Source organism: Eschrichtius robustus, chromosome 3 (genome assembly GCF_028021215.1).
Source record: "Eschrichtius robustus isolate mEscRob2 chromosome 3, mEscRob2.pri, whole genome shotgun sequence".
NCBI lineage: Eukaryota > Metazoa > Chordata > Mammalia > Artiodactyla > Eschrichtiidae > Eschrichtius > Eschrichtius robustus.
The window spans coordinates 10,602,412-10,616,686 of record NC_090826.1 but is presented as its reverse complement, the minus strand read 5'-3'; the positions used below and the strand labels follow the sequence as shown (position 1 = coordinate 10,616,686).

The following is a 14,275-nucleotide window of genomic DNA, read 5'->3' as shown; positions in this document are numbered from 1 at the left end:
CTGAACTGCCTGCTCAGTATACAGACTACTTTCTGAGGACCAAACAGAACATGCAGGAGAGGCTGACAGCCACAACGTAGAGAACCAATCAAATACTGACCAGCTGTACCACAAGCAAGCAAAACATTAAGTATCTTTTCTTCACAGGACCTGATGTTATATCAGGAAAAAATAACTGTTCTGAATTATTGAATGGGAGACGGGACTGTTGGATTGTTTTTTAATTCTGCCACTAATAGGTAGTAAGGTTCTTATAGTATTTTTGCTATTGTCCAAACAAATGTCTTAGCAAACCTGCTATCAGCAGGCAGAACTTTTTTTTTTTTATAGGTAGGGCTCTGGGAAATAAATTTGTCTATTCTTGCTTCGTAAGATGCCACAGAAAATTACAATCCTTTACGAATGTCATCCCCACAAACAGTGCTAATAAAATGATTATAAAAGGCATCCACAATATTTTGTTGGGTTTTTTTTTTTTCTGCAAATGTTTTTTGAAAGAGTCACAGCCTGTATTTTGAAATCTGCCTGTTTGGGTCACTATGAACTCTTGAGCAAGCCCGGTCTGTTGCATGAATTTGCCACATAACAAATTAAGACACACACCGCCCCCTTCACTTCTACTGGCAAGAGTCTCGACATGGTGTCTCAACGGCACCCGGCACAGGGCAATCTGCCTTCCCAAGTAACATTCAATCCCCGTCTCCGGGAATTCTTACATCGTGGAGGGCCTAGAATATTAATTCTCAGAAGGGGCTCTAAAGAAGAAAGTTTTGTGGGGAGAAACATGAAGAGATAAAGTAGGAATTTAAATTCTAAGAACAAAGACAGAAACTTTTCATTCTGATATATAAAATCAAAGGTGCTTGATATGTTTTAGTGAGTTTTTAATTGAAGTAAAAAAACAGAAAGAGAAGTATAGCAAGGTGAGGCGTCTACACAGTAAATACACTGGTGTGCTCATCCCAACCCAGCGACGGACTAGTTCTGGCACCCCAGAAGCCCCCCTCCTGTCCCTGCCAGTAAATACAATCACACAGGATGTTTCACTTTATTTTAACCAGGGAATAACTTCATTCTTCACAAGGAAGGTTTTCAATGATTTTTTTGAAGGGGAGGTTAGACGTGTAAGGCTCAACTTCCCACATTAATTTCAGGCGACCTTTTTGCTGTTTAACCGTTTATGGTTCTTGGATGATTCTCAGAAGGGCATTCCAAGGAGATACAAAGTCAAAGTAACTGGTGGCAATGTATACCCGAATCATACAGGTCCAATACCCAAGCTTACCTTCCACAGAATCTCTCATATTTGCAGAGGTGGAATCTGGCTCACTTGTCTTCAGCTGTATGTCTTCAGTTTTGTTTGCTTTGTTTTTATTTTCTTGGGATTTTTTCTTCCCTGAAACACAATATTTATTTATTTGTTTTGTTCGTTCAGTCACTCATTATTATCCTGAATTCTTGGAGACAAATACTAATTCAAACACAGCAAACTGTATATTTCTAGGCAATTATCACCTCAGATTCCTGAAGAAAGAATATGAATATGAATACTTTTAAGTCATGTCAAAGAAAAGAAACCCATAAATCCTATATTTTTGAGAATCTCGAGTAACAGTTCCCCTCCTAGCTATAACAGCTATCAAACTAATATGTAATATACTCTAAAACAGTTAACAACACTGATGTAAAAGGAAAATTAGATAAGAGCACTAATTTCAATGCCACACAAATAATAGGAACTGGCAGAAGTCTAGATATTTGTAAGAAGCACATTAGAGAAAAATAACATGTTATATAACTTGGGGCCCTTTTAGTTAAGACATTATCCAGACTTGTCAAAGTAAAGCAACAGAAGCAGAGATGTTGCTGAATGGCAAGGGATACTCCCATGCACCACAGCTCAAATATCAAATGCAGAGTAATTCTGGATAATTCACTGTCAGCCCGCATGGCACTCTGAGGGTCCCAGGTCCAGCACAATTCAGCATCTCATTAACAACTCGCAGAATGGAAGTCAGGAAACACTAACTGCATTCCAAGTGACAACACAGTTCAGAAGATAAGACTGAAATGCAACACGTATCTGACGAGCTGAACAATGCTGAACAATGAACTAAAGTCACCGAGATACTCAACATGGAAGGACAATTCTTCTCTGTGGAAGTGCTAATACGGAAGGTCTGGAAGCTCAGTCTCTTTGGGATTTAGTCAGAACCTGTGTGACCTTGTTCCATTTTTTCCATTCTACGTTTCTTACTCCTGGTGGCTTTTGGTTTTCAGTTTCAGATTCAGAATAAGTCCCTTTCCATCTCCCCAAACCTTCCTTCTCTTTCTGCAACGCTCTCCCCAGCCAGGCCCCAAATAGCTCCCGGAGCTGTCCTTTCCCTTTCAGAACAAGCCTCCTGACACCTTTCTCTCTTGGTCTAGTAAAACGACAAACTAGAAACCACTCAGAGCTTCTGGAAAACGGTATTCTCCTTAACAGATAATCACTAGAGAGGAGAATAATTAACTAAAATACAGACAACAGATGAAAATGAGGTCAGAGACACAAAATACCACCACTGCAAAGATCAGGATTAAAAACAGAAACATCAATTACAATACAAAGCAAATATTAACCCTAAAAAACATCCCCAGATTTTGATAAATATTTGAGATGCAAACAAGAAAAAAGAAGTATAAAATACTTAATAATCAGCCATTTAATCTGTTAGTCTTAAAAAACAAATTCTAAAATACCATTTTAAATCCCTAATTCTTCAGCCTGTAAAAAAAAAAAAAAAAAAAAAAAAAGCTGTTTTTTGCAATTATATAAAACCTTCACTCAAATTCCTGATAACAACACACCAATCCGTTCACTTCTAAAGGCAGCTGAAGTGGAACCCAGGACACAAGCATATACTTCACTAGAACCACACTCTGGTGGAAACAGAAGCTGAGAGTCTGCCTGGAGATGGCCCATTCAAGTCTCCAGGTGGAAGGGTTATAAACCAATCCCCTCTGCAAGGGGCAAGGACACGAATACACCTTTTCATATTGTAAGAAGTAACCTCCTCTTTCAAGTCTTTCTCCCTTTGTCAACTTCATAGCACTTAGCCTAAATCTGATGATGACACAGGCTCTTGAAAAATACAGCTGTGTTTTAAGGGAATTTGGATTGAACCAGTTTTCTTATCCTCATTATGATATATGCCCTTCCTTGTCTGTGATGCCCGGCCCATATAAGACTACTGGTAGCAAACAATGCAGATATAAATGATGACCTGGCTATTAACATAATTGCTCTAGTAAGTGCAGTTCATGTCTGATGAGGGTCACATGAAGGGCTCCTAGTGCCACAGACACCTGATTCAAAAGTTATATTCAGACAGTTTTTTCCCTGGATCAAAAACCCCTAATTTTTATATCAGTACCACCTCATGTACCCCAAACAGGGCAAAAGAATGTGACCCTTTTCCTTTTTTTAACTAACCTCTTACTTTCTACTTTGTACAGGTATAAACTTTCGAAATAAGTAAAACCGGAGGTGTAAACCCTACCTCTTACGCATAAACCTTACGTACTTTTTTTTTTTAAGTCACACTGTAAAATATAATAGAAAAACCGATGTCAATTTGCTGTAATACAATCCCTTGCAAAAGCAATTCAAAACATTTCCTGAAACCTATCAAGTGCTATAGGAAGCTAGTAGCAGGTTGTACAAAAAAAGTAAACTGGCCTATATGTATAAATAGACTATTAAATAAGTAAAATTTCTAGATTTACATAAAGCAAAGCACAACTTTAACAGGACCATTCATTAATATGTACTAAGAATGAAATCTTATAACTAAAAGGTAAAAGCGCTATTTTTAGTTTTATTCCCTACATAAAAGAATATTAGAACACCTAGCTGATACTGAATGTCAAATGCCTTATTTTTGGACTCTCCAAACCTCATCAGTGAGAAGCTGCCCATCCTCAGATCCCCCCACCCCCTTGCCACCCCTGGTATCCTCTTTAAAAACCAGGACCAGGAAAGCCTGATCTGCCCTGGGAAGAGACGCCACTTGAGGTAGGGACATGTGCATTCTACTCAGGGGACAAACGAGTACCCACCACAGGCTGCTACAAGCGCCTCGACCACAGCACGACTGACATTTGGGGAGATCACTCTCTGCTGTGGGGCTGTCTGAAGCATCAGAGGACGTTCAGAAGCATCACTGACCCCCACCCCCTGGACGCCAATAGCACGCCCCTCCTTCTATCTGTGACAAGCAAAAAAGTCTCCGGACATGGCCCAGGTCTCACCCGAAAGGAGGGAGGGGTTGTCTCTCTACATTAAGAACCACTGGGCTAAACCAGCATGGGGCTCCACAGTCTACGTATTTATAAAAATTTTTTAAGTATTCGAGTAACATTAATAAACCAATTCTAAAAACTAAGAAATGGAACAATTAAATTTACCTCCTGAGTGCCTTTGGTGAACAGTGATAGACTTAGTTTACGATGAAAATGAGTCTATCATGAATCTAATCATCACTCATTCATGGAATTGAGATTATCTGATACATAAAGTGATTTTCTCAATCTTTATCAGAATCATCTAATACCTGAGTTACTTCCCATTAGGACCGTAGACTAGAGATGAAGCGGCTACTGAAATCACCTGTCCTACCTGCTGTTTTTTCTGAGAGAAACTGAAGACCAGGGTCCCAAGGGGACTAATCAATCTATGACAGAAGTCTGAACCCGGGTATCCTGACTCACACTTAGGTATGCCTAGTGTCACTCACAAAGCCAAATATTGTAATAACACCTGGTGGCACCTGCTATATTTCCTTAAATCAATACGTTTTTCCCCCGATACTTGGATTTTGTTCTATGTGCAATCAAATTAAAAGAAAACAAAAACAAAAACAACTTATGACCAAAAACAACCTGTAAGGACTTTTACAAAGGGAGGGAGATGTGTCAGTTCCTATCTGTGAGGCAGGAGGTGCCTGGAGAACTGGTCCGGCAGAGCCGCTGGGAGCCTGGTAAGTACACGTGTGCACTTACCCTCAGGTTCCTGAAGGGTCCTACATAGAGGCTCTGCCAGCTGCGTGCTCCAGTTGGTCTAAACAAGAAAGATACAGGAATGAAACACAAGGAAAGTGGAATGCAGACAATGACAAAGAACATAATGCAGGACAGGACAAAACTTCATGTATATAAGGAAAAGAAATACACACATAAAGATGAAGAAAACTGAATGAAACAGAAGGAAAACAGCAGTTATCCACTGCATCAAGGTTCTCCCCCCACCACCCTACCCCAAATTAATAATCTTTGGTTCTTAGTTGGGGATCGGATGTGGTATACTTACTCTCAGGCCTATCCCATGCCCATGTTGTAAAACTGATGCCCTTATCAAGCCCTTACTGATGCCTTTAGGTGCCGTTCCGCTAGACAGCCCGAAAGTCCCAATCCATGCCTCTCATTTTACATGCACGCCCAAGGACCACAGACATGAAGTCATCTGCCGGAGGTCACACAACTAAATTGTCTCTAGAGGAGTGAGAATTAAAATCCAACGACTACGATACCAAAAGTGCTCTACTACATTCAGTTCTTAAGAACAATAATGCATAATATAAACATTCTTTACAAAGCACTTTATATCCATTATTTCACTTGTTTTCAATGGCAAATGAAAGAAAAGTGATATAAAGACTTACACTACCTTTATAGAAAAGGAATGATCAAATTGCAATGGAGATTTTTTTCCAGTTCAATTTTATCTTACGCCAGAAGCAAGTTATCAGTCAACAGCAAGGAGCCCCAATCTGAGCAAATATGTTAAATAATATCAATAAAATTGGATTTTCTAGAGAAATAGCTACCATATAGAGAAATCCGACAGCCACAATGACTACATTTTAAAGACAACATGTGGCATTATGCTGCTGGTGCCTGCAATGCAAGGTGCAAAACCAAAACTGCCTAAAGCATCACATGAATAATTTAAGTTCCGGACTATCTTCTACTCTTCTGATGAGCTAGACAGACACCAGGAAATTCTAAAGAATAATGTTTCAGTTAAAAATGTTCAGGCATCAGAGAGAATGCAAAATTCTAGAAGGCCTGCTCAAGTTACATTAAAAATTCATCACAACAGTGAAGGCTCATGCATTTGGTGATTGAAATGAATTAAATTTAGAACCATATGTAACTCTACGTGCACTGCACTGCCTGCCTCCCCACTGGGGAGCTGCCCAACTCTGAAGCTTAAAATCAGAATTCAGTATCAGTGCACCGAAGCAGGTCCAGCCCATCTTTGTCTGGGGAGCTTACCATCTTACTCAGACGCACAGATGATTCCAAACCAGGCAAGACCCACAATCACACCATGAAAGGTCATCAAGGAAATGGGCTGACCTGAACAGGGACCAAACCTGACCCCCCAGAGGGTGGGTGTGCCTGCTGCCTCCAGTTCCTCACTCACTCAGCCCTTCATCCCTGCAACGGAACTTTCATCCTCTCTACGCTACCGGAACTCCACTCGGACAGTTACCTCTGATCTTGTAATCACAAAACCCCAAATTTCTTTATCTGCCCCCAAGTCTCTCTTTGGCATTTGACAGTCTGATCAGTCTGATGGGCTTCACATCTTAAAATCCCTCTCCCGAGCCTTATGACATTACCATCTAGACTGTCCTCCTTCTGGGACCATTCTGTGGCAAAAATCTTTCTCTTCTTTCTATCTTGAAATGAGAGGCCCCCACATAGGAAATCTGAAGACTGGAAGCATGCTTTCACACAAGGTTGAAGAAAGGCTTCAACAAAGTATTCAGCTAAGCAGAGGATACAGATCTTAGAGATGAGAACAGACATAGAATAATGGAATTAATGGGCTGTATTAAAAGGTTAAGAGAGAGAAGAACCCTAAGATTTGGAGTAGAAAGAGCCTTGAAGATGGTTTAACCAAACTTCACAAACACACTTCTCTGAGCTTTCTCTCATTACAAGAACTGCCTAAAATCTCACAGCAAGTTTGTAGTAAAACTGGGACTTTTATTCCCATCCAACTCACCATTCTATCCACCGTGTTCTAACAGCCTTGTTAGTGACACTTTGTGGGTTCCAATTTCACCCTTGAAAAGAATTAACAGTGCCATTTGCATTTCAGGCAAGTTTGAGAAATTCATCATGAACATACAAAGTCATTATGCATCTTTTTCGATTTCTGAAAGGCAAGGGAGTGGTTTTCATGACAGCAGGCCCAAAACAAGATGAAAAGCTTAACTGGGGAAAAAGCATAAAGTTCATGTTAAATGACTTCTTTATAGGATTGAGAAAAAACCCCACAAACAAACAAGATCTCTAGCAGATCAGGTAGTAAAGAAGGGGAACCAATGGACAACAGCAAAACTGTTAGCTGAAAGAATGGCCAAAATGATGCTGTGTGAGCTCCTTGAGGGTGGTCAGAGTTAGACCTCAGCACTGTTTCACATCTGGCAGTGGTTTAACATTCTGCACTGGGTGTGATGAGTAGAGAGAAGAGAAGCTGGAAACGGATATACAAAACTAGGTTTTCCGCAAAGAATTACAGGTCATTTCAATAATCTTTTTTTTTTTTTTAGGCTGTGCCGCACAGCACGTGGGATCTCAGTTCCCCGACCAGGGATCGAACCCGTGCCCCCTGCAGTGGAAGCACGGAGTCTCAACCACTGGATCACCAGGGGAGTCCTTTCACGTATTCTTTAAAGGAAAAAAAAAAAAGATACTGAGTTTACTACCCTGGAAGTCATCAGAAGAAAACCTGTGGCAGCAGGCCCGACGTGAGAAACTGCAACCAGAAAGGCTACCCTGTGTAAAGGTTGACAATGTCACCACACACGCAAGAACATGTTTATCAGATGATCAGAAGTGGCCGTTACAACTGGCCAAGGTGAGACCAGTGGGTAAACAAACCACTTGTGGCCTTAGCCCCATCAGTCCACTGTGTTTCAAAGAGAGAAATTTAAAGCAGTAAGATGCTGCAACAGTTGGTTTTTACGAAAGTGATATGCTATACATTTTCTACAGATTTCTTTCACACAGAAAATAACCTTGAAATGGACCTGGTAGTAAAAAATTCTGTTACGCTGCTTGGGCAAAATTTCAAATCTTTTTCTGTAGTTAAACTCCTCACCAAGAGCTGTCTGCAATCCTGAAGGCAAATTATAAAAATAAAACCTCTCTGGTTTTAAGTTGCTCATGGTATTAAAACAGGACTCTAGGCTTTGCTTCAACAGAAACAATGGAACAAAGTTCTGGATTTTTCAGCGCTGCAGATCACAGTATAAATTCCTGGAATGCCTGCAGCCCGAGTGAGGGATTGGGGGGGGGGGGGCGGAATGGGGCACAGTCTTTGCTGCTGTGGAGGCTCTGGCTCCCCGCCTCTTCCAAATGTCAGGCTGATGGAAGAACAGCGAAGATCACATCTGAAGGGAGCTTTTAATTTCTTTTTTAAAAAAAGGCTTTTAGTGGCTTTGACTGAATAATTCCAAACACTAGAAATGGTTCCCCAAATAAACTTCAGTAAATTCAAATTAAGAAAGCTTTAAATTTCCTTACACTCTTGGGAACCTCAAAAAGTCTTGTGGCATAAACAAAATGTTAGAGACTAATTAAATACCTCTGAAACTTAAACAAGCTGCTAGCCTGTTCTGTTTTACAATCATTTTAATTTCTCAAGTTCTTCTCATGGATTTTCAGTAGCCTTTATTTTACAGGGAAAAAAAATGTATCTGAAGTCTGAAAACCTTACGTATAAAAAGTGAATTGGCAACTGCAAAGTAAAGAACTTAATTCAAAGTTCAGGTGTCAGTCCCCTGCGGCCAAACAAATCAGGCCTGGGAGCTGTGCAAGGAGGTGGTGTGTTACAAGTGCCTGCAACCCTGAAACAGAGGGGAGAGCCACACCCTCGAGAATTGGTCAGTCTCAGCAAAAGGAAAGTCTATTTTCTCCTCCCAAAGCCCGTGATAAGTTTTACAATGCTATATCCTGATGAATTAATTACAAAACTTAGTTTAAAAATACTTTCAGGAAGTAAAATCTAGATATAAATCTGAGTTAACACAATTGCAACATGCAAAATTTCATCCTTTACATTTGTATACAGAAATGCCCACAGGAACAATGGTCAAGCCATGTCACCAATTAATAAAATCAGGCTAAAATTTATCCACAGATGTAAACCAAAAGGACCTGCATTAAGATGGCAGGTGGCTCCTGGTGACAAGATTATTGATGAGGGTATGATACCTGTTTCTCCATCTGTTTGTATTTTCTAATTTTTCTAGATGAACATTTGGTTACATGCTGCAAAAAATAAACGATTTTTTTTTAAAGAAATACCTACAAAATCAAAATTAATGAGACAAGAGAAAACGTTTCTTTTGGTTGAGATTAACGTATGCAATTTTACATCAGTACAATTTGGAAAAGGCCTCAACTTTCCACAGCAAAAAGTACTGAAGTGTTTCTCTTTTCCATCTCCTACCTGTACACCACAGCATAGTGTCCAGAATGCACTCTCCCCAGAAACACCAAATCCACCAACAGAGATACAGTGACATCTGGGATTTAAAATACATTTGACCCTTGAACAGCGCAGGGGTTCAGGACACTGACCCTCTACGAAGTCGAAAATTTGCGTATAACTTGTAGTCAGCCCCCCATATACGCGGTTCCTCCCTAGCTGGGTTTCTGCATCCTCGGATTCAACCAACCTCAGATCATTGAGTACTGTACTATTCATTATTGAAAAAAATCCGCATATAAGTGGAACCCTGTAGTCCAAACCCGTGTTGTTCAGGGTCAACTGTATTCATGACAGACATTACTAAATAGCCCTAACTGCTTAAGCATTCACATTACCACTGTGAGCCTTTTGCTATATATCCTTCAATTCTCTTTGCCATGCACCACATTACTTCAAACAAAAAATTGATTTGTCTCCTCCTTTTGAAAAGCCACACACCCCCTATTCTTTTTCTTGTTTCAATGTACTTGGTTATCATACCCATAATTATTTAAGTCAAAAATCTAATTTAAACAATCACCCTGAGTACCTCCCAGGTATAAGCTGAGGGTCAATGTCTTGGCAGTCAACTATGATAATCATGAGAGTCTTGTTCACTAGCTTTTATTTTGCTTCTCCTAAAATGTAAAAATTTGGCAATGGCATTTGAATATGACACATTTTGGTAGAGGTTTAAGCAATTCATTTATAAAACACAGAAGAATTTATAGCTACTACACTAGCAAATCACCGGGATCTACCATGAAATGAGACGCTTTTATTCCAATATAATTTTTAAGACTCTTCATCACTATTGCTAAATGAGCTCATTCCCTTCCGTTCAAGACCTCAACTGTCCTCCAGCCCCTTTCACGCCTGCAGATGTGCCTCTATCAGAGCGTACGAAATGACACATCTCTGCTCCCATCGGAAAAGAGGTTGGAACTCTCCAGGGCTTAGGCATGTACCCGGGGTAGCACAAGTTCACCCCTCTGACAAACTCAAAACTGCCGAGGTTGTCTTTCAGATTCAAGAAGCAGAGAAGGAACTAAAATGTATTCTCTTCACAAAGCAATTACTTTTTAAAATCACAAGTTACATATAAATTCAATTCCAGATTTTCTCTCTTACAGACCTCCACCTGAAAGCAAAACCCTACTAGCCTACTTAACAACTCGTCTCACCCTCACATGTATTAGCCTATGTCAGACTACTATTAAACTTTACCCCAAGCTCATTATTCTTGCTAGATAAAAAAATTTTTCTGCTACATACTTTGTGAAGTTTCTGAAAGAACAGTGAAGTAGAAGTATTTTTGATCATTTTCTTGGGTGCTTATTACCTACAAGGCACTTTGTTAAGAGCTATAAGGGAACACATATATATTACTCAAAGATGTCTGCCCCAAAGATATTTAAAATGGAAGTTATACATCTAACTTTGGGAAAAGCAATCCCCTTTGCAAAAAAGGCCCTACTAACGTCAACAAGAAGCAAATCTTGAGTGGAAAAAAATGTTCCAGAAAATGTGTGTTTCATTAAAAATAGAAGGGAATGAAGGAGGGAGGAAGCTGGCAGGAAGGATGGGGATGGCGGGGGGGTGGGGTGGGGGGGCGAAGAGGGGGACAGCGGGAGAGGGGGAGAGAGACAGAGAGAGAGAGGTTGGGGGCGGGGTGACGTAAATAACCACCCAGCCAGGTACAGTGAGGAGGCTCAGGGAAGTGCTAAGAACCAAGCGACAAGCTACAGCCCTCCCTTGGTAGGAACACAGCCACGGGGCTCCAGCTCTGCTAACAGGCTCCAGCACTGAGATCACAGCCTTTTAGAAACACTACATCTTACTCAGTGCCGCTCTCCTAGGATTATCCCACAGGGTCCCGAGTGGATGCTGCTTCTCTCTTTTGCCAGCGTAGAGGTAAAATAATGCCCTCAGGCAACAAAGATGTCCGGGAGGAAGAGCTCACAAAAGGATGAGGATTTGAAACACAGCTGCCTCCTAGGCCAGTGTCCACGCTGGGAAAAGGGGTCTCACTCTCAATCCAGTCACTCATTTCACCTGCCCCCAAGGTTCCTGTGTCACCAAGGTCACACATCTTCCCTGCAAAGAGCTGACCCCAACTAAAGTGAGACTCGGACTGGGCTCTCCCCCATCTCCCTCCCTGGTGTTGGGGTGGCATTCTGAACAAAACAGGTCCCCAAAGGACAACAGCCCACAAAACGGAAATTCACAGAACTGAAATTATATTGCGCAGCCATGGGCCAAGACGTGGTTAAGGAGAAGTAATCCTGGTTCAGAGCAGAGGGGAACTAACTATGATACATACTGGGGATAACTACCTGATACTGTCCTAGGGAAGGGAACCTGAGATAATGTGCACAAAGAACTAACTTCGCACAGTGGCTGACACAGACGCAATAAATGGAATCAACTGTACGGATTATGCACAGTAGATTCTACTAAACAAATTACAGAAATCCCACGCTTACAAGTCTAAATTGTCAGCATATGTTCCTTCTTATGAAGACAATGACATTCTGCTTCCCTAACAAATCCGAATTCATCCATTTGTTTTACTCCTTTGTTCTACATCGATTCACAGGATCCCACCCAGATATCATTACAGAAATGTACAAGTCCAATGAGGACAGACGTTTAATTGAGATGAGAGAATTATGTCAAACACTCACTAACATCTCTATTAATATATATAAATGCTCTAACAGCAGAAGTTGCGAGTATACGTCAATTTTTAAAGTCTGTAACGCACTGATTTTATTGCTTCTAAAGAACACTCTGTGCTTAATTTTTTAAATTAAGCATACTAGTTCACCTTACTGGTTCCTAATCTTTTCGAGAAGGAATCTTAGACCTCTTTGAAAAATCAGATAGCACCTAAGGCTCCTCTCCCAACACAGTCACGAAGAGCCGTAAACACATCATCTGGGGCTCAAGGATACCTGTGTTACTGTGAAGTCAAGTTGTGAGTTCATGTAAATATGCATCTTGACAGGAGTACTCCTGTGTGACCCTGAAAAAGAACCCCGACTCCTCAGACTGCTCAATAAAAATACTGCACAGATAATCAGGACATTTAGTAAGTATAATACATAATAAATAAATCTGACATTGTCAACTTAAATAGTAACTTCTCCTAAGAGAATGGCTCTTTCCCACTTTAGTTTTTCCCTGAATTCATAACCAGAAAGATGTAAAATGACAAGATTTCCTGATCTGTCATAAACAGCACTGAAATAGCTCCCACACAGTTACCTTCAAGGATGTCTGATAATTTACTATCTAAGAAAATGTATCCAAAATTCATCCAAAATCTCACCTGCATAAAATTTTGTTGTAACAGTAGAGTCACGAGTGATTTGGATCACATAAAGGTAACACAGAGAAACAGGAAGATAGTAAGCCCTTCATTTGGGCAGCAAGCAAATAGCGAAACGTTTACTTCCGCCTATGCAATAAATCAAATTCCAAGAGTTCTCTAATCCACCAACCTGTGTGATCACAGGTGTCCTAGTTGGGGTAACTAGTGAAGCAAGACAGCTTTTAAGATAGAAGCAGATCTCCAGCAACTGAGGAATTCTCTAGTGTCCCGATGTGTATCTAGTTACAGATCCAAAGAGGCTCTTTACTCTTACCTAATTTGTAATCTATACTTAATTCATTCCATGTTGCCAAAGCAAAATATATGGATTTTTTTAAAGAAGATATTGAAACTGTTCATTTCTTTGTTTTTTTTTTAAATCCAGAAGTGCCACGATAGGCCAAAGAATAGGCAGAGTTACCACAGAGCTGATTTTGCCGGCGGCCACCAATTACAACGAAGTGGACCAAGGTCGGTGTGCCACACATGCTCCTGTGAGGCTCTCGCCTAATGCTCACGGCAACCCTACACTGTAGGTGTAACCCTCATTTTACAGACAGGTAAACTGAAGATCAAAACGTGCAGAGTAATCCATCCAAAGTCACATGCCGTTAACTGGTGGAGCTAGGATTTGGATCTGGCCTTGTAACTCCAAGGCTATGTTCTAGCATGCCACAAGGAAATCCACATCTCCCAGCACTCAAAGGTTTAGCTGGGTCAGCAATTTTTCCCTTCTCTCCTCCCCTCAACATACACACATCAAGCTCGTTTAAACAAGGTATCATTTGCGAGGTACTGATCCAGTTGTATTTAATACAGAAGCAACAGTGAAGCCTGAGCAACATACTTAATGTACTTTAACACAGGAAGAAGTTGGAGGGGAACCTAACAGTCATTTACTATGAAAACAACGTTTACCAATTCCAGGTACTTTTTGACAATTGCCCATGAGATTTAGAAGACTCCACCTCTCTAAAACTGGAAGGGGTCAGAAATAGTGTTAGTTAAGGGTCACTTTTTCTTGAGTCAATACTTTCCACGCTCTGATTCAACCATGAATTTAATTTGCTTTAGCATACAGACAGTAATTTATTTTCCAGCCAATTCCTGAATTTATAATTTTTTTTTTTTTAAACATCTTTATTGAAGTATAATTGCCTTACAATGGTGTGTTAGCTTCTGCTTTATAACAAAGTGAATCAGTTATACAATATGTTCCCATTTCTCTTCCCTCTTGCATCTCCCTCCCTCCCACCCTCCCCATCCCACCCCTCTAGGTGGTCACAAAGCACCGAGCTGATCTCCCTGTGCTATGCGGCTGCTTCACACTAGTTATCTATTTTACATTTGGTAGTGTATATATGTCC

At 40.5% G+C, this 14,275-nt stretch overlaps 1 protein-coding gene across 7 annotated transcripts in view; it reads right to left on the bottom strand.

Annotated features, from left to right (window-relative positions):
- Positions 1-14,275, bottom strand: part of PRDM2 (PR/SET domain 2) — a 119,082-nt gene that overhangs the window by 42,626 nt on the left and 62,181 nt on the right. For 4 of the 7 annotated variants that reach the window (XM_068538924.1, XM_068538928.1, XM_068538925.1 and 1 more), the window contains one exon: positions 1,286-1,396. The exons of 1 other annotated variant lie outside the window; for it this stretch is intronic. In XM_068538924.1, the coding sequence (XP_068395025.1) occupies positions 1,286-1,396 (111 nt within the window). Of the gene's footprint in view, positions 1-1,285; positions 1,397-5,043; positions 5,102-7,057; positions 7,119-14,275 lie in introns of those variants that run through there. 2 more of the 7 variants (XM_068538927.1, XM_068538929.1) reach the window with 2 other exon arrangements.